Raw genomic sequence first — 18,597 nt, 5'->3', positions numbered from 1 at the left:
AAGGAGATAGACTCACTGGAGCCTGCTTGTCATCTCACTTACATCTATATCACTTCTCTGATTTCATTAATATTGTGGGGGGTAAATCAGAATTGAGTCTCTTGGTTTATGTGCACATTGAAACGCTGCAAAGAAACACTTTAATTCTTTCTCCTCTGGGTGCACTCAGTTCTTATGGCAATTCAGCTATCACACAGAAAGTGATATGATTTCTGCAGCCTAGTGTGAAACCAGTTATGCCCCATGTGTTTATATTTATTATGATTTATTTAAAACTGAGAGGATAAGTAATATAACTGCATCTGCTCTGAAGACACATTCATCTGATTCCTGCTCTTTATAATCCTGAGACCTGGGATGCACCTGTGTGATTCCAGTTGGATGCAACTATATTGGTTTCTAAATTGGCACAATATTGGGTAAAGAACAGATTTCAAATGCTTGCTGTATCTGCTGTGGCAATGTACACCCAGTTTTGGGTGGTGCTGGATGTTGCTGTTTATTACCTCTGAACCAAATGTGATTTTTGTTTGGATTGCTCTTTCTTATGCTGACTGTGAAGAGAGACAGTGACATTCTTTAACCGGCCTTTTTCTAACAGGTTATGCACAATAAACTGATCGGGAGTGTGCTGATAGGCTCCTTTAAAGTAGATCTGGGGACCGTGTATGGTCAGCCAGGTAAGTGGGTATTTTCTGCCCTTTTTGTCTGTTAAATGAGATGTGAGGCAGGGAAGGAGAGGAGAGGAAGGTGTGCTGCTTTTCCACTTAGATGTTTGTGGTTTATGCCAAGGGATAAACTTAAAAAGGTTTTTGGAAGGGTTGTTTTCCTATTTGGATAGCAGAGCACCAGCCAATTTTTTGGAAAAAAGTTCAACATTGAGAACACCTTGACAATCTGCCCATTGGTGGGAAGCACTTATCAAGGACAGCTTTTCTTTAGAGGGTCAGAATGGGCAGCTGAATGCTCTACAAAACCCAACTCCACTCATTCATTACAGAGCATCAAAGCTCTGCCATGTGTGTTGGGGTAGAAGGGGTGGAGGGAAGGAGAGCGGGATGGAGCGTGGAAGGAATAGTGAGAAGAGCAAGAGACGAGAGGAGGAGCAGACCATAACGGGAGAGAGAAGGAGATGACAAAGAGGTGACCATGCATCCACTTGACCTGCCATCTTCAGAGCTGTCCAGTGCTTTCTGAAATTTGAAGCTAAGAAAAGATCACCCACCCCTTTTTTGGCCTGTTTTTACAAACATCCACAAAACATGTATCTTTTTCTCTTCTGTAATTACTCAAGGACCTGGTCTCTTCTCAGTCTTTGGGAATGAACATATTTAGGCCACTTGCTATAGATGTCACCCAGTTACAGCAAAAATGTAGAGTCGTTCAGGCCACCCTCTCTTCAGGCCTCCTGCAAGAGTCAGTAGAGAGAAATGGCCTGACTGAAGTGAGCAGTCTACGTCTGTAGTCAGACTGCATTAGTCTCTGAATTCTGTCCTGTATTTCCTGCTCACACTTTTACAGGAGGATGGTGTCTGAGGGTTGATCTTGAGCTCATATCCCTGGTACACTCTGGTCTCTCCCTCCCACTCTTTTACACATCCAAGGTGATGGCCAAGGACTTAATGTAAGGCTTTAGGACCTTGCTCAAGGGGGTTGCTGAAGCAGGGCTGCAGCAAGGGCTGTTGTATGTGAATTGTCTTGTGCATTTTCCCATGGAAAGATGGAGCTGAACCTGCTGCTTCTTCCTCTGATGGCTGTCCACCCTCTTTCCTCCCTTTCTCAGCTGGCTGCCGGTGTTACGTCTGGCCACAGCTCCCAGAAAGGGTTTTGCTGCCGGAGAGTTCTGAGATCTTCAGACAGTCCTCATCAAAAAGTTGGCCTTTCCTCATAAAGCCTCAGCCTTAATTCAGCTGCTGAAATCTCACCCAACCTTCCACTGGTCTTTAGTCACCAATCTCAGTAACCATTGATGAAAATGAACTTGTCCTGATGAGCTCTAGATCAATCCTTTGTTTGTCTTTTTGGTCACACAATGTTTTGGACCCTCTAGATGTGTAGCATGATCCTCCTGAAAGCACAAATGTTGTTTGCAGTGCCCTTTCTGGGAGTGGAGAGGAGAAATATTTGTGTTTTTTGCATCCTCTATTTGGGTGTTTAAGTTTGTTCATCTTACAGGTCATCAGTTTTGTGACAAATGGGCACTTCTCACAGACCCTGCTGACATTAGGACGGGAGCCAAGGGATACCTGAAGTGCGACATCAGTGTGACTGGGAGAGGTGATGCAATACAAGCTACACAGAAAACAGCTGATACTGAGGAGCAGATTGAAAAGTACTGCAATAGTTTCTTTTTTACTGCTTTCTTCTTTACTAAGTACATCAAGAGTCCTCTGCCCTCCTTTCGGTCCTCTCCTTGCTAACTCAGGGTTAACAGCAGGATAGCATTGTACACCTGGCTGTTCTGATGTGCTCAAGGAGAGTTTTTACAATCCTCTCAACTAAATTGAAGGGCATGTTAGGGTCATTTCTCTGCAGCTGATAGAGTTGACCATGCCCTGGGGCTAAGTGCCAGATTATCCCTGACAGAAGGTTCATTGATCTGAAACCAGTTAAATATTTGTGAAAAGCAGTGAAGTCAGAAGCAAAAATATGAGGAAGAGCTATTCCTTCTCCTCTATCAGACATGTGTGCATGGATATTTTCCATATCCTTAGATAAATTCAAGTGCATTAGGATTCTCCCCATAAAATATAGAAGTTCAAGGTGGTAAAGTATGCTGCCAGCATACTTTAAATTTTACAGGAGCAATGTTTCTTGTCAGTACTGACATACTGGACCAAGTCCACGGAGAGTCACCAAGATGATGGAAGGCTGGAGCACACGGTCTACAAGGAAAGGGGTGTGTGTGTGTGTGTGTCGTGGGGGGGTTGGTTTCTTAAGCCTTAAGAAGAGCAGGTTAAGGGGTATCCTACAAACAGAGGGCAGAGACAGACTCTTTTCAGAGGAATACGGTAGAAGGATGAGAGGCTTTGGACACAGGTTACAACAAGGGAATTTCAGAACAGATACAACAATGTTTTTTAACATGAAGGTGGTCAAATGAAACAGGGGCCCAAAGACAATGGGGAATATCCATCCTTGGAGATATTCAGAATTTACTGGACAAGGTCCTGAGCAACCCGATTTAACTGGACCTGGTTCTATATCACATAGACAAGTTTGCTGAGTAATGCCGTATCATTTTCCCATGGTAACCAGAAAATGTTTTGGTTTAGATGCAGAAGCAAATTCATACGCCTTTTTGTGTCTTCTCAGGACACAAGCTAGCTCGAGATGACAGTTTTGTTAGAAAAAATATCACTTCATTGCCTGAGTTTTCAATTTTAAGGAAATAGCTTCTTTTTTTCTTTCAGGAACCTCTTGATCCCCAAAGGCTTTCCATCTGAAAGACCATGGGCCAGATTTTATGTGAGAATTTACAAAGCAGAAGGACTTCCGAAGATGAACTCTAGCATCATGGCCAATGTCACCAAAGCATTTGTAGGCGACAGTAAGGACCTTGTGGATCCCTATGTGGTGGTCATGTTTGCAGGTCAAATGGTAATTGGGATCCTCTTGATCACAAATGTAGGCCCTCTTTCCTATTAGATGTGCTATAGGCAGGTGATTATGCTGCTGTCCTTTAACTTACATAAATTAAGTAAAACACCTATTTCTGTCATCAGAAAGAAATTTTTCAGTTCTTAAATTATACAGGAACGAAGTGACAGAAATACTTAATGCCAGTGGATCTAATATCAACCTCACAGCAGTAGGGTAGAGTCAGGCAGCAGGAGGGGAAAGAAAATTCTCTAGGTATGTTACTAAAACATCAAGTTACAAGGCAGTGATTACCCAGTGTGATATTAGGTAAGTGCTATGTTCTGGTCTCCCCAGAGTGAAAACAGGAAGCACGGCTGGAATCAGTAAAGATGGTTCAATCTGGATTTTGGGGATTTGTATTGACTTCTGAATTACTCTGCTGTAATTCAGGACCCTTGCAGCTTTTCTGCGGGTAGCAGAAGAGGAAGCATTTGAGTAGACTGTCTCATTGCTGCCTGGCTTCATTGCTCCCAGAGCTCCTTCAACTTCAAACATGGTGCTACAGAGAGCTGCTGAGAGGGTCCTTCTGACTTTGGTGGAAGAGGAGCACAGAAGAGGTCCAGGGGCCTGGTTCCTCTGGGGTACACTCTGGATTATTGGTGTAAATAAGGAAAGAATCAAACTGGAGACGATTTTAAGCCAGCAATGCTTTCTGTGTGCAAGGAAGCCTTAGGGAGAACTCCAGTTAGTCCTTTACAGATCTTTCAGGCATGAGAATGAAGCCCTTGGTGCAGATCTTGTGTTTTGTTGTGAATCCAAATTGCAAAGTACTACATCTCAAACTAGTATGGGGTAAAACAGTCAAATGCATGCAGCTACTTCAGGTTTAATAGAGGGCTGAAGAAGTCAATGGGTCAGAAGAACAATGGGTCACTGATGTGAGTTTGCATGCTGGTGTGTAAAATACGGGTTTAGAGGTATTGTTGGTGGGTTTCCTGACTTGGTTCTCCCCACAAAATATGAAAGTAGAGGGCCTGCCACAGCCTGCAGCTGCACGGACTGTGATACAGTCCTGCCATCTCCTTCAGGCTAGGAGGAATAGCTCCAGTCTCTACATCCCTAGCACACAGGCATATGCCCAGAACTCGAGCCAGAGCAATCATATTTTATACTAGATAAATTGCCTCATTCAAGGTAATTCCATCGGTACATGCAGCCTGGCAGCTGTAATAAATTTCACCTTTTATGAGACAAACTGCGCTGCATTACCACTACCCAGGTATTTGAAAAGCCATTTGAAGATGTGCAGTTTGTAGCAGAAATTATGAAGTCTGGCTTCACAGATATGTTTTGTGGATAAGGGCCCTGAGGAACTAGATCTTATTCCAGGCTCTGCTGTGTGCAGGTGAGAATTCTTTAGCCATAATGTGGTCTTTTATTAGATATGGAGGGGAAAATAAACAAGCTAAAAGAAAAGCCCAAGTACTTTCAAGACAGGGTATTTGTGCTTTAAAAATGATCAGAGAGATGTTGCTAAGTGCAGTTTGTACTATACTCATCGCCATTCTCCAGAGTCTGACCCTTCTGGGATTAAATTTGCTGGACTTTCATTTCAGGGTCGGACAACAGTGCAAAAGAACTGTGCAGATCCTGTATGGCACGAACAGATTATCTTCAAGGAAATGTTCCCTCCACTCTGCCGAAGAGTCAAAATCCAAGTCTGGGATGAAGGCAGCATGAATGATGTGGCCTTAGCGACTCACTTCATTGACTTGAAGAAAATATCAAATGAACAAGATGGTGACAAAGGTAAAGGGGAAAATGTCTGTTCCAGAATATGGCTTTAAGGTAAAATCTACTTTCTTGGGATCTGGGCACTGGCTAATCCCATTTTAGGAATGCCCAGAGCTCAAGTAAACACCCATAGGTTTTGTTGGTTCTGAGAGACCTTCTCTTGCTTAATTTGAGATTATATTATGTTGTGCTCGGTGCATGGTGGTCTGCCACTGCCTTTCTTGTTACAGGGCTACTACATGATTTGTTACCTTCTTTATGACTGTGGCAATAGTCTGCTCTAGTCCATTAGGGATGACTGATGTAAGTTTATAGTTTGTGCAAGTTTCTGTTGGGCAATGAAAGCACGAAGTGCAAATCGTGGACAGAGCAGGCTTATGTTTTGATCTACCCAGTAAGAGCAAAGTGTTTAGATAAGGCTCAGCTGGGTGCTATCACAGCTCAAGGAGGTACCATGGACTAGTGTGTTTGTCCTCACATATGTGAGGTAAAGCTCACTATCTGGAGTCTTTTCACTGATGTTTGGGTCTACAGGTATAGCCTTATTTATGTTGTGTGATCTATGTGTGGAACATGGTCAGTTATCAGAGCTCAGCAAAGGCACAGTAACTCAAACTTGGCAAATCAAATGTACATCTGAGTCCTTAGTCAGAAAATAGAAGAAAAATCGTATAAACTGAGTAGTGACATGAGCTTGGGAACAGTTTGGACAAGGTGAGAAAGCCTCTGTTCCTCTCCGACCATGTCCCAGCCCTCAGTCTATGGGAGCAACCTCTTTTTTTCAAGACATGCAATAAGGCTGATGCCCCAGCACATGTGGTACGAACACCTTCCGAGAAAGAGCTCCATACCCTGCTTGGATGTTGGCAGAGGCTCCTTGGTGCCTAAGCATTGCCCTACAAAACAGTGCTGTATATGAGGTGGTCCCCACCTGCATGGAAATGGGTCCAGGTTTGGCTTTTGGTGTGCAAGAGGCAAGATTTCTTGGAGCAGACAGTGAGGAGAACATGCTAACACCTAACAGAAATGCCATAAAAGGTGCTTTATCTCCAGGGTTTTTGCCTACCTTTGGGCCTGCCTGGATCAATCTCTATGGCTCACCCAGGAACCACAGCCTCATGGATGACCACCAGGAGCTTAACGAAGGTTTTGGAGAAGGGGTCTCCTTCAGGGGACGTCTTTTCATTGAGATTGCTGTGGAGATACTTTCAGGAGGAGCCCGTGAGTCGAAGTTTTCAAGTATTATCAAGGATATCAAATTACCATCTAAAGTTAAAGACTTCAAAGCACCCAAAGGAAAAGACAAAACTGAGAAAGCAGGAGAAGATCGAAAGTCAGCTTCTCCTTCAGATAAGATGAACTCAACTGAAGTGGAAGTCGAGCCATTCAATGTGCCTTCAGAGGTCAGTATGATATTAAGAGATTGATTGACATGTGTCCCTAAACCTCAAAGGATGGCACTGATGTGTGTATTTGGTTTCAGGCCATTTAATACTGCTTATATGTGCTCCCTACAGCTTCTCCATGCCTCCATAGTCTCAGGACCTTCCATAATAACGCAGCAGAAATGGAGCATTAATGTGTACCTGTAACTCATAAAAAAATCTCAAGTAGTACTTGGTTTCCATAAAATTTAGTCTCCTTTCCTATTGTTCCTTCTGCACTAGCTGCATCCATGTGTTTCTACTAGAAACTTATATGATGTAATATCTGCTAAATGACAGAGAGACGATGGGGGCAGCTGGTGAAGTTTGATTTCCTGCATTCATTTGAGAAAATCAGTAGTTGTCAATTGAAGTCAGTAGGGAATCACTGACATAAAATTTGTGCGAATGCAGAGACATACAGCCTAGCCTGTTTTACTCTCCTCCTTTAACCCTGCATTTCAATGTAGTTTTAGGTTGCTAATCTCTTTAGGAGAGGGGCTGCAAATCATGTGCTTGGTCCCAAGTGGTGTTAACTGATGTTACTTTCCTAACTCCACTTGTTGTACTGGGTTACATCATGGGAAGATCTGTGCTATGATGCTTTGAGAAGGTTGTGTAGTTGTGGCAGGGCTTGTGGGCTCAGGTGCTGAGCCAATACTTTGGCTTTGATTCTCTGCTCCATCGCATCACTGTCTGGGAGCAACAGCACATTGGTGCATATGCAAGCATATTTTGCTTATTTTTTTGCATATTTTACCCAATAAATAGGAAGAAAAATATTCTCATAACCAATTTTCTTCCCACTTCAGTATGTCATTGATCAAAATATTGGCTTTTGTAGTGGGAGTCCCACCTCAGTGCTTAAGGCACTTGTGTCCTTTATTAGATGTGATTCTTGGTCTTTTGACTACAACTCTATAAGCAAATAGGAGAGGAGAAATTGTTCTTTGGTCTTGAGGTCTAGCCTTGACAAGTGCTCTTCCTTGGCCTGTGCCCTGGCATTGCTGTCACGAGTGCTACCTGGAGCAGGTCAAGGAATGTGTTAGCAGAGAAATGGCATGGGTAATTGCAAGCCAGTTGTGAGAACCTGTACCCTGGTCTTGCTTTATATACTCATGTAGTTGTAAATTGCCTCTGTCCCTCAGTTCTTCTCTGAAGATTGTAATAGAGGCGACATGCGAGGAAATTTATTTCCATGTAGATTTTCCTTTGGAAGAAATCCATTATTGTGAGTGGCTCAAACACTATGGTCTTAGGTGCTAGCTAAATACTCCAGGTAGAGGAACAAACCCTGCTGTAACATCAATAAATATTAATAGTAGTAATAAGGATTTATTTCTGGCTACTGTGCCTCAGTTTCAAATACAGAATGAGTAAAAGGCAACAACATAATACAGTGATGCTTGATATTCTTTTGGTTTTGACATTCAGCAACATTTCATGCTACAGTAGATACAGTAATTGTATTACAACTCTCTGAAAGGAAAAGCAGGAACTGGAGACATTACAAATAAGGCGAAAAATGTCTCATTGAGCCTCTGAGAGAACAGAGGCAAATCACCCAGCCCCACAGCACAACTTTATTGATCTATTCCGGCAGCAAGAAGACATTAAACATTTGCAATTTGCTTTCTTTATAATGGGAGACAGATGTGTGTGTCGTAGTCTCTGAGCCTCAGCTTTATTAGGCACCCTACGCGCTGGCTTCATTGCTGAAAATAATCAAGGCTCAGGGAAGCTAAAGCTACTCTGGAGCTGTAATCTGTTTGTGGTGTTAGCTTTGGTATATGATGCTGGTAATCCTTTCACTGAAGACCTATGCCCTTTTACTGTGTATAACAGAGGCTTTTCAAAATGAAGAGATCATGGGCTGTGTCAAAAGCTGTTTCTGCTTTGCAAAAGCCAGGGAAACAAATATTCATATACAGCTGATGTTTTATTCATTGCCTCACTCTGTTGCAAGAGAAGCTAGTACTGATCTTGCCTAATGGGCTTCAGTTCGCTGGTGTCCGTGCTGTGAAATGAGTACGGTTTGCATTGGAGAGATTGTGGCAGTCAGGGTGTAAATCTGGGCAGAACTCAAACCATAAAATATATCCCCTTGCAGCTTAATCTTGTTTTGGGGCTAATAGCTTGTGTTACTAATAACCTAAGAGCGCTAGAGTTGTTAGCTGGCCTTCCTTGAGTGAGAGTGCGTGCCAGGGACAAGCAGGTGCTGGGTCTCCAATAGGTTTAAACAGAGCCTAGCAGAGCCTTGAAACTCCACAAAAGGTTGTTACACTTTTCAGAGTGTGCTGCTCTGCTGAGACCCTTTGGTTCCTCTGCTTCCAAATTCTGTCAAAAGCTGAAAACAAGGTTACCGGGGTACTGGTTTCTGTGCTGTGATGCCAGGGAAGGCAAAAAGCGGAGGACTGCACCGCACTCCCCCCCACCCCCCCCCACCCCCCCGAGACCCCACCTTTGGGTCTGTGGTTTAAAACACAACAGGATAAAAAAATATGAAGGGCTGCTTGGTTTTTCAGTAGGCTTTTGCACAGGGCTGCCATCTAAAATGTGGATACCAGAAATCTTTGTGTCTTACTGGTGTCACTGGGAGCTGAGTGTCAAAGTCTTGACTTTGAGCAAGGTCAAAGTCTTGATAGTACAAACACATGGGCAGCAGCTTAAAGTCATCCTGGAGAAAGCAGAGCTGGGCGAGCACTCCCCTGCCTGGATGCATTATGATGGTAGCGTTTACTATTGCAACGCAAAGGAAGACTACTGCCACACTCACTGATAAATTACTTGTATCGGGATGGTGATATTTTGTTGGTGTTGCACTAAAAGAGTGCCCTTAAACTGCCCTTGAACTGTCATAGATGTATAGTTTGGATGGTGGTGTAACAGTATGTGAAGATGCTGAAACCATTCAATAGCGACTACCGGTGAGGCAGAGTGTGAAGTGAGGGGTAATGACTTTTATGTAACCGGTTATGATATAACTGGACAATATCAAAAAGACCACAGTCACACAGGCTTATCTCTTTTTCCGATCATATCAGTTTCTCAGAGAAGAGATATTACTTCTTCCTACAAATTGTGCCTCACTGACCACCTCAGACCGATAGATATACAACAGTAACACAGCTGCTAGAGGCTTACAAAGACTCCTCTGTGCTGTAAAAAAGAGTAGAAGGTAAAATAATTGTCATTTTTCTGCCTCCTTATTCTCCAATAGATCTATGAAGAGAAATTTGAGGAATTCCTCCTCTTTGGGACATTTTTTGAAGCCACAATGATTGATAGAAAGGTTGGGGACAAGCCAATAACCTTTGAGGTTTCTGTTGGTAAGTAAGTGTGTTAAGCTCTTCTCCAAAGCAGAGAGGGAGTCTCAGGAGCAAGGGGATGCTACGTGTTATTGACAGCTGTGTCTCAGGGCTCAGGAGTCAGCTTCAGAGTAGGGCTTACATTTGAATTAAACCCTGATCATAATTTCTCTGGATAGCAGTCAAGCTGGGCATACTCATGCCTAGCTGTCTCTACTCCCAGATGCCCTGTATTAATACAAATCCTTTCACCCACTATACAGAGCAATTCACCCAGTATTTAGCCTTCTAATCTCTTGGGAGACTAAACTCAAATAATTACTTCAGGGCAGAGTTTATTCTGTGGTGCCCACTGCAATTAGTCCCTGGCTGTAAGGGAGCCCCTTTGCAGGGAGGATCCATGTGGACCGTCTTGGCCAACCCTGTTTTGCTACATGTGGGTCTGTGAGTGTGGCATGGGGGTGATGTGCAGCCAAGCCTCAAAATCCTGCACCAGCTTGTCCTCTAAGATCCTCCTGGTAAGTCCTATCCTCTTTCTGAGCAAAGCAGGACTGTACTGCGTGAGGGACCTCTTCATGGTGGAGCTTATTTGTCCCTGGGAGCAGACTACAGAGAAAATGAAGACATTTTGATGAACATTGAGTGGATATTTGCAAAGCAGAAGAAATTTCCCTTAAGACAGAAGCTTGAGTTGGTTTCATTTCCCTTGCAGGGGTTTGCTTCTCTCTGTACTAACCCCACTTAGAGTCCGAATGCACAGTAGCACCCTGGCACTTCCCATCTTTGTGCTTGTGTACCTGAACGTGCTCAGCTGTAAGGCTATGTGTGCAGGGAGAGATGTCTGTGACAAACAGGGCAATCAATGGGTGATATTGATTCCTCGTGAAACTTAGCAGGAAGCAGAGCTGAGAATGACAAGAAACTCATTTGTATAGTTGGGCAAGAAATTATACTGATTCTTGTCAGAATTAATACTAAAGATGAATCTGGCTCTGAATTCTGGACCTAAACATCTACCAAGTACCTGTGCAGTTGAAATTTGGATCCAAATTTGGCAAAAGGCCATTATTTACATGAAAGGCTGAACCAAAAGTCCAGATCAGGATGTCTTATGGGGTGATTCAGCACATCCTTCTCCTGCAGGGAATATTTTCTCCCTGTCTCTAACAAAATCTGTAATTACCAGTCTGATGGATGCACCTCTTTCCCAGCGCTGAAAATTGCCCTTTAAGGCAAAATCCTATCAGAGAAGATGGCTGTATCATCAGCAGAGTTGTTTGGCATTAGGCTTGAATCTGGGGACTCAAAGCATTGTTATTACTAACCCTGCAACCCTACTATGCAAAATGTGCTTGTCTGAAAATGAACTTTAGCACTTCAGAGATGAGACTTTGAAATGATCAACCATATGTTGTAAAGAAGACATACATGTGCTGTGTAAATCAAACACATATCGGGGCTCCTGGGTCTAGAAATATCTAGAAGTATTGTTTTTGCTTCTGAATTTCTTTAGCAAAAGGAGAAGGTCCTTGGGGGCCAGCAACCAGAGGATTGTGTCACTTAGTGATGGGGGTAGTATACTAAGTATATATCACATAGGGCAGGTAAAGAAGCACTGTCCTGGAGTCTGAAAAGTCCTTGGGACTGACATACTCTGTCAGGACCTTTATAAACTGTGGTATGACCAGAACAGCTAATGAACAGGAGGGGACAAAGGTTTTCCACTGGTATGACTGGTCTTTCTCTTTTTTTAAACCTCATTCAGTTTTACCACTTCCAAGCTAGTCATCTCTTCACTTGTAACCCTGTGTCTCTAGGTAACTTTGGAAATATTACTGATGGGGTGTCAGCAGAAGCTGGAGGGAAAAAGAAGACACATGATGGAGAAGTAGAAGAAAGCCCGCTGCATAAGGGGGAGGATGAAATTTCTCATGACCTTGGAATACCCCTAATATCCACCACACCTCCCAAGAAGCCACTGATCACAGGTGGGAACAGGTGAGGCTCTGTGTTTCAAAAGCTTATCATGCAGGACTCTGGTTCCTATTTTATAATCCTGCGGGACTCATTAATGAACCCTGGCAGCATTAAACAGGTTGTGTGAAACTGAGGCTCTCAAATCCTCAATTACATCTTTCACAACAGTAAATTTTCTAAGCTCCACTGAAGTGAATGGGCTCTGAGCCATTTCACACTCATCTTCTGATCTTGGCCTCATGGGCTCTTGCATGTCTGGTGTTTCTAAAATGACTGCATTATACCAACTATACATTGGAAAGCTATAGGAAAGTGCAACTCCTTCAGTGCTATCCCTGGTTGAGAGTCCCATACTCTGATCACGAGTAACATCCACTCAGTGACCAGCTCCAGAAGCAGAATAACACACCAAAAATACTGAAATCTGGTCAAGAAAAAGCCAGCTTCCCAGAACACTTAGACTTAAATAGCAAGTAGTAACAGAAGTAGGAGGAAATAATAGTCGTTGAAAAAAAGAATGGAGCAATGGGTGCAAACATGCAGAACAGTTCTTCTAAATGGCCTTGTTTATAAACCAAATTGTAAAGGTTTAATTGTAAATAAAATTAATTCATTTCAAAGATGCTAATAAAAAGAAATATTTTCTTTGTTGCTTTGGTAGGTAGAACGATCCCTGATAGTGCTGAGTGCCAAGACTAGATGGTACCTCTTTGTTTAGAAGGCTAGGCACTGCCAAGCAGTTTACAGATATAAGGACCAGGTGGGAAATAGCAACCTGAATCTGTTTGGTTTCTGGACCTCCTCAAAGTTAAAAAGTACTTTCATCTTTTCCTGCAATCAATGGCTCAGTCAGATTAAATAAGAGCTAGTGGAAGAAAACAAGAATGAAATACCATGGTAGAAATTTTTGTTTCTGCAGCAAATAAATAAAGAGAAGGTGGGGAAAAAAACAATGTTTGACAGAAAGACAGTTGCCTCTCCTTATTAACAGGACTGCAGATTTGGATACGTGCTGGGTTATTATCCTCCCTTGAGAAACTGTGGGATTTTTAGTTTTTCCCTTAACAAGAATTTAGATTTAAAGAACCGTTGTAAAAAATGAATCATTCCTCAAATCTGCTATTTGCTTCTTGGCTCACTCCAATATTAACAAAGTTTTCTCTCATTAAAGATCCCTTTTCCTCAAATGTATGTAAAATGCTGTGTATTTTTTTCCCTCCTGTGCTATCTAAAACAGTTCGGCCAGCCACAGATACCAGCTAATCACTTTATGACTGTCAAGTCATATTGGCATCTTACTGATCTCATCACTGGATATTTTTAGTATTAATCGGTATTTATTGGGTTATCCAATAGTTCAGATAAACTCTGCATTTTAGAATCATAAATGAACAATAGAAAACAATAACAAGAGTCCATTTTGAAGATTAAACCCACTAACTAATTAAAGAAGCAGGCAGAGCAATAAGACTTCTAAAGCAGACACCATGAAATTGCCAGGAATTTTCCACATATATGTCAAAATGTATAGCAAGGATAAGCTAACACTGAAAAAGTGGGTCCCCTAAATTCTCATAGAGGGAATAGGAGACATGAAAGTTCAGTCTTCCATATGAGTTATTTCATGGCTATATAATTTTCTTAGTATATCCCATGAAAAGACTCATAAGCTCTATGAATTTCAGGTTAAGGTGTTCTGGCATTGGGAGATAGTTTTCCCTCTTATGAAACCACCGAAATTAATGATTGCCAGAGAGCTGCGTAGCTCTGCTATGCACATGATTCAATGAGTAATGCTCACCTTGTTGTAGGTTATTGAGGAGAAAGTAAATGGGAAATTCTGTTTCTCTTTTGATATCCCATAGGGCAGTAAAATGAAGTTGTAGAGAAGATCTTCATGTTTTTAAACAGCGAAATTCTCACATAAACCTATTAGGGATGCTTGGAAATGAGGAGTTATGGGTAGACGGTCAAGAGCTACAAGTGATTTGGTTTCTGTGGGTTTGGCTTAGTGATTAAACACATGTGCCCAGTTCTATCTGAAATGACTTAGGGTATCTGAGGCATCCTTACAAACAAACATGAGACACCCAGCCACTTCTGGGCCCACAGGTGGATGCCCATGCTTAGGCAACTTGGCCTATTGGGGCTCTGGATTTCAGGAGTGGATGATTAGGACTTTCTAAAAATTTGGCTGTGCTCAGATAGAGAGACCTTGCAATGGAAGAAGTCAAGTCTTCTCTCCATACCAAATGCACTCCCCTTTCTTAGATACCACAGCCTTTCCCAGAGGAGAGGAAATTGAAAACGCAACCATTTTTTTTGGCAGTTGTTGAATATTGTGAAGAGCAGGAGGCTCAGGTAGTTTTATTCTTTATTATTTAGGGAATCAGTTTCTGTGGAGAAATACTGAAGGGTCACAAGGCAAGTTGTGCTGGTTTTGACTGGGATAGACTTAATTTTTTCCATAGTATCTCGTATGGGACTATGTTGTGGATTTGTGCTGGAAACGGTGTTGGTAATACAGGGATGTTCCCATTATTGCTGAGCAGTGCTTACACAGAATCAAGCACTTTTCTGCTTCTCACACCACCGTGCCAATGAGTAGGCTGGGGGTGCACAAGAAGTCAGGAGGGGACACAACCGGGACAGCTGACCCCAGCTGATCAGAGGGATATTCCATACCATATGACGTCATGCTCAACAACATAAAGCTGGGAGAAGAAGAAGTTGGGGGGGGCGTTTGGAGTGATGGCGTTTGTCTTCCCAAGTAACCGTTACACCTGATGGAGCCCTGCTTCCCTGGAGATGGCTGAACACCTGCCTGCCAATGGGAAGTGGTGAATGAATTCCTTGTTTTGCTTTGCTTGCCTGTGCGACTTTTGCTTCACCTATTAAACTGTCTTTCTCTCACCCCATGAGTTTTCTCACTTTTACCCTTCCGATTCTCTTCCCCATCCCACTGCGGGGGGAGTGAGCGAGCGGCTGTGTGCGGCTTAGTTGGCAGCTGGGCTTAAACCACCACACAAGTATACACCAGGAAATAGCTCTCCAGTACAGCCTCTTCTCAGCTGCAGAGCACATACTGGTGGCATTGGGTTAGAGCCATTCCCAGAAGAACATAAAGCGATTTATAGAGCTTCATAGCCATTAAAAAGCTCTCCACTGTCCCACCATTAGTAAGGAAAATGGTGAGACCTCTAGTGTTAAATCCAGTATGGCTGAGCATGGTGTTTCATAGGGCTATAGTATTTATATAAAGGGAGAACAACGTGCTTATCAGGTACATGGTTTTGACATAGTGCCTAGCACAACTCTAATGAAAACATCAGGCTTTGTGGCAGGGGTCCGTTAAAGTCTGCAGAGCCTCTGGTTATGCTGGTGTCTTGCTCATTTTTTTCAGTACAAGACACCCATACAGCTGAAAACCCAAAGAAAGCAGCATTACAAAAAGAGCCAATATGGCAACATGGACCTAAGATAAAAAGTGAGAAAAGAGAGAGCAGCAGATGCATTTTATCACTGAGTTATTATGAGTTTGGTATCACTTTTACTAAGCAGGGTCCTGCAGGTCAGCTTCTGCCAAGGAATGTCAATCTCCACTAGCTATTGCTTCTGGAAAAAAGCATTTGTGAAAGTAATGTGGCAGTGAGACTCTGCCATGCCTCTCCCGCTGTGCAGTGTGTGGAGCCATTACTCTTGAAGAGGTAATCAGATTTTAATCTTTGCTCCTTTTTCCCTTGTTGCTTCCCACCATTTAACAGTATTTCAGAGCTTCTCTGCACGCCTCTTTGCCTGGCTTTTCTCCCACCCTGGAAAGCACTGAAATTAGATCCTTTGACATCAAGCTTTTTCTCTTCAGGGATCTCACAGGTAGCGTTAAGTGATGCTTGTGTTTGTGCTTCCCAGTATTTACTGGTTAGCACATGTGAACACATCCCATCATATCTTTGATTTCTGCGCTGTGAGAGAGCAACAAACAGTTTTTCCTTCCCATGCCTCTCCTTGAACTCCTCTCTTACTTTTATGATCTGCTCCGTACTTTGTTTTCACAGGAACTACCAGTACCTGCCATATGATGGGAGGAAGCCCTGTGTCTGTGTCAAGAGCTACTGGGGCGACCAGACCTTTCGTCTGTACTCTTCCAACACTCTTGAGAAAATGGCGGATCACCTGGTAAGTGGCAACTATCTTCCCAGGCTCATGTATTCAGCAGAGCATGTCAGTGAGATGTCACGTTCCCCAAAACAGGGCTTCAAAATTTCCCCCAAATGCATTCCTTGCTGTTCATTTTGTGAGAGTAGCTGGTATCAGCCCTTTCTCTTCTTTTCCCCCAAATCGCTTTGATCTGTTAGAGCTGGTCAAATATTCCTGTCCACAATGTTTGGGGTTTTTTTGGCTGTAGGGCTATCTTCTTTCCGCAGAAATGTTCTATTATTTGTAAGAGCAGTCAAACAATTAAAAGATGGGATGTGGAATAATTCCATCTCCTACGGCTCTTCTTCTGTCATGTTCTTGCCAGCCCACATGGTTTAACCTGTGTTTATGCTGGAGACTCTTTAAAGGACAGTTTTTGGTTTTATTTTTCCTAAAAACATTGATAGAGACAAAATGGCCTATCATCTCATGGGCACTCACTGTGAGGGCCTAATCAGTGTTCTCCCATAATGATGTTTTTTCTACACTTGTTTAAAGTTGACACTATCAACAGTCTCAAGAAAGTAGTAATTCTTATTTTTTTAAAGTGACTTCTAATGTTGAGTATTTCGATTTGGGGCACTTGGATAGTGTCTGATTCACCCCTCATTTATGCTTACATACCTCATGAGCAGCAACACCGAAGTCATGTTGATGCAAGGTTGTATCATGAGAAGACAGTGGCTTATAGGCCAACATTTTTGAACCCAGAAATTTGAAAATTAGGCATCTGAATATATATATATGTCATGGTTTAGTCCCAGCTGGCAACTAAGCACCACACAGCCGCTCGCTCACTCCCCCCAGGTGGGATGGGGGAGAGAATCGGAAGAGTAGAAGTGCGAAAACTCGTGGGTTGAGATAAAGACAGTTTAATAGGTAAAGCAAAAGCCGCACAAGGAAGCAAAGCAAAACAAGGAATTCATTCACCACTTCCCATTGGCAGGCAGGTGTTCAGCTATCTGCAGGGAAGCAGGGCTCCATCACACGTAACGGTTGCTTGGGAAGACGAACGCCATTACTCCGAATGTCCCCCCTTTCCTTCTTCCTCCCCCAGCTTTATATGCTGAGCATGAAGTTGTATGGTATGGAATATCCCTTTCGTGAGTTGGGGTCAGCAGTCCCGGCTGTGTCCCCTCTCAACTTCTTGTGCACCCCCAGCCCACTCACTGGTGGGGTGGGGTGAGGAGCAGAAAAGTCCTTGACTCTGTGTGAGCCCTGCTCAGCAGTAATTAAAACATCCCTGCTTTATCAACACCGTTTCCAGCACAAATCCCAAACATAGCCCCATACTAGCTGCTATGAAGAAAGTTAACTCTATCCCAGCCAAAACCAGCACAAAAAATATGTTTGTCAGTGTACCTGAAGACCCACAGGACTTGCTGGAAACCCAGCCGTTTATTTTAGTTTGTGAGGAAAGACTCAATTTCTCAATGATAACCGCAGGTGTTGCAGTAGACCTTTCATATGGATTCAGGTGCCCAATAAAGTTTGAGAAGTTAACTCCAGCAACTTGCTGAATTTAAGCAGCAGAGCTGGAAACGGAACCAAGGAGAACTAGTTTTTCCTCCTGTCTAGTGGAGAATGTTTCCCACTGACTGGTCTTCACCAAAGAATTGAGAAAACAAAGCTGCTCCAAGCAGTAGTAGCTTGGACTAGCAGCTAGAGGGACTGGGGAAAGGTCAAAATAAATCATGCTGCCAGAGTCTTCTCTCTGCACACTTCAAGCGTAGTGATATATCAAAGGTCCTGTTCTGTCAGGTTACAAAGTCACCTCCCTCATTCTTGCTAGTCATACAGTGAATAATGGTGTTATAACACTGGCAGAACAACAAAGTGCCCTCTTTACACAATGTTTTTTTCATGTGTTTTTCATAGGAAGAATCATTAGAGCAAGTAAAGGATTTGATGAAGGTTTCAGAGATTGCATGTGAGGAGAAAATGAGAATGACCCTAAATGATTTTATCAATCAAAGCAGGTAACTACATTTACTAGAGGCATACGGAAAATCAACTTTATATGTTGGCTACAAATTCGAGGCTAGACAAAGAGAATGATGATAATAAAAAAAGTACAGTAAACTTACTGAGATATATATTTTATTTATCCTGCTATAAAAGCAAAGGCTTTCCCAAATTGCAGTTTCTATTTATACAGAGAAAATGTTTTATTGTTATTTTTAACTTTCAGTATTGATCGTAGACTACTGCCATATTATTATGACTACTATCATATTATTTTGGCTTTCTGGACTCTAAGAATTGAATGTATATGGGATAAGTAGGATTTAATAAAGTGTGTGACAGACACAGTG

The 18,597-nt window shown here is 42.7% G+C and overlaps 1 protein-coding gene across 1 annotated transcript in view; it reads left to right on the top strand.

Moving 5' to 3' along the window:
- The window catches only part of FER1L6 (fer-1 like family member 6), an 81,397-nt gene that overhangs the window by 18,804 nt on the left and 43,996 nt on the right, over window positions 1–18,597 (top strand). Inside the window, exons 7-15 of the mRNA XM_059836317.1 lie at window positions 602–680; window positions 2,176–2,332; window positions 3,414–3,600; window positions 5,199–5,391; window positions 6,430–6,779; window positions 10,021–10,129; window positions 11,926–12,106; window positions 16,141–16,261; window positions 18,161–18,261. Coding sequence (XP_059692300.1) covers window positions 602–680; window positions 2,176–2,332; window positions 3,414–3,600; window positions 5,199–5,391; window positions 6,430–6,779; window positions 10,021–10,129; window positions 11,926–12,106; window positions 16,141–16,261; window positions 18,161–18,261 — 1,478 coding nt within the window. The remainder of the gene's footprint in view (window positions 1–601; window positions 681–2,175; window positions 2,333–3,413; window positions 3,601–5,198; window positions 5,392–6,429; window positions 6,780–10,020; window positions 10,130–11,925; window positions 12,107–16,140; window positions 16,262–18,160; window positions 18,262–18,597) is intronic.

Source organism: Gavia stellata, chromosome 3, assembly GCF_030936135.1.
Source record: "Gavia stellata isolate bGavSte3 chromosome 3, bGavSte3.hap2, whole genome shotgun sequence".
Taxonomy (NCBI): domain Eukaryota; kingdom Metazoa; phylum Chordata; class Aves; order Gaviiformes; family Gaviidae; genus Gavia; species Gavia stellata.
Note: the sequence above shows the minus strand (reverse complement) of the source record. Positions and strands in the feature narration are given on the sequence as shown.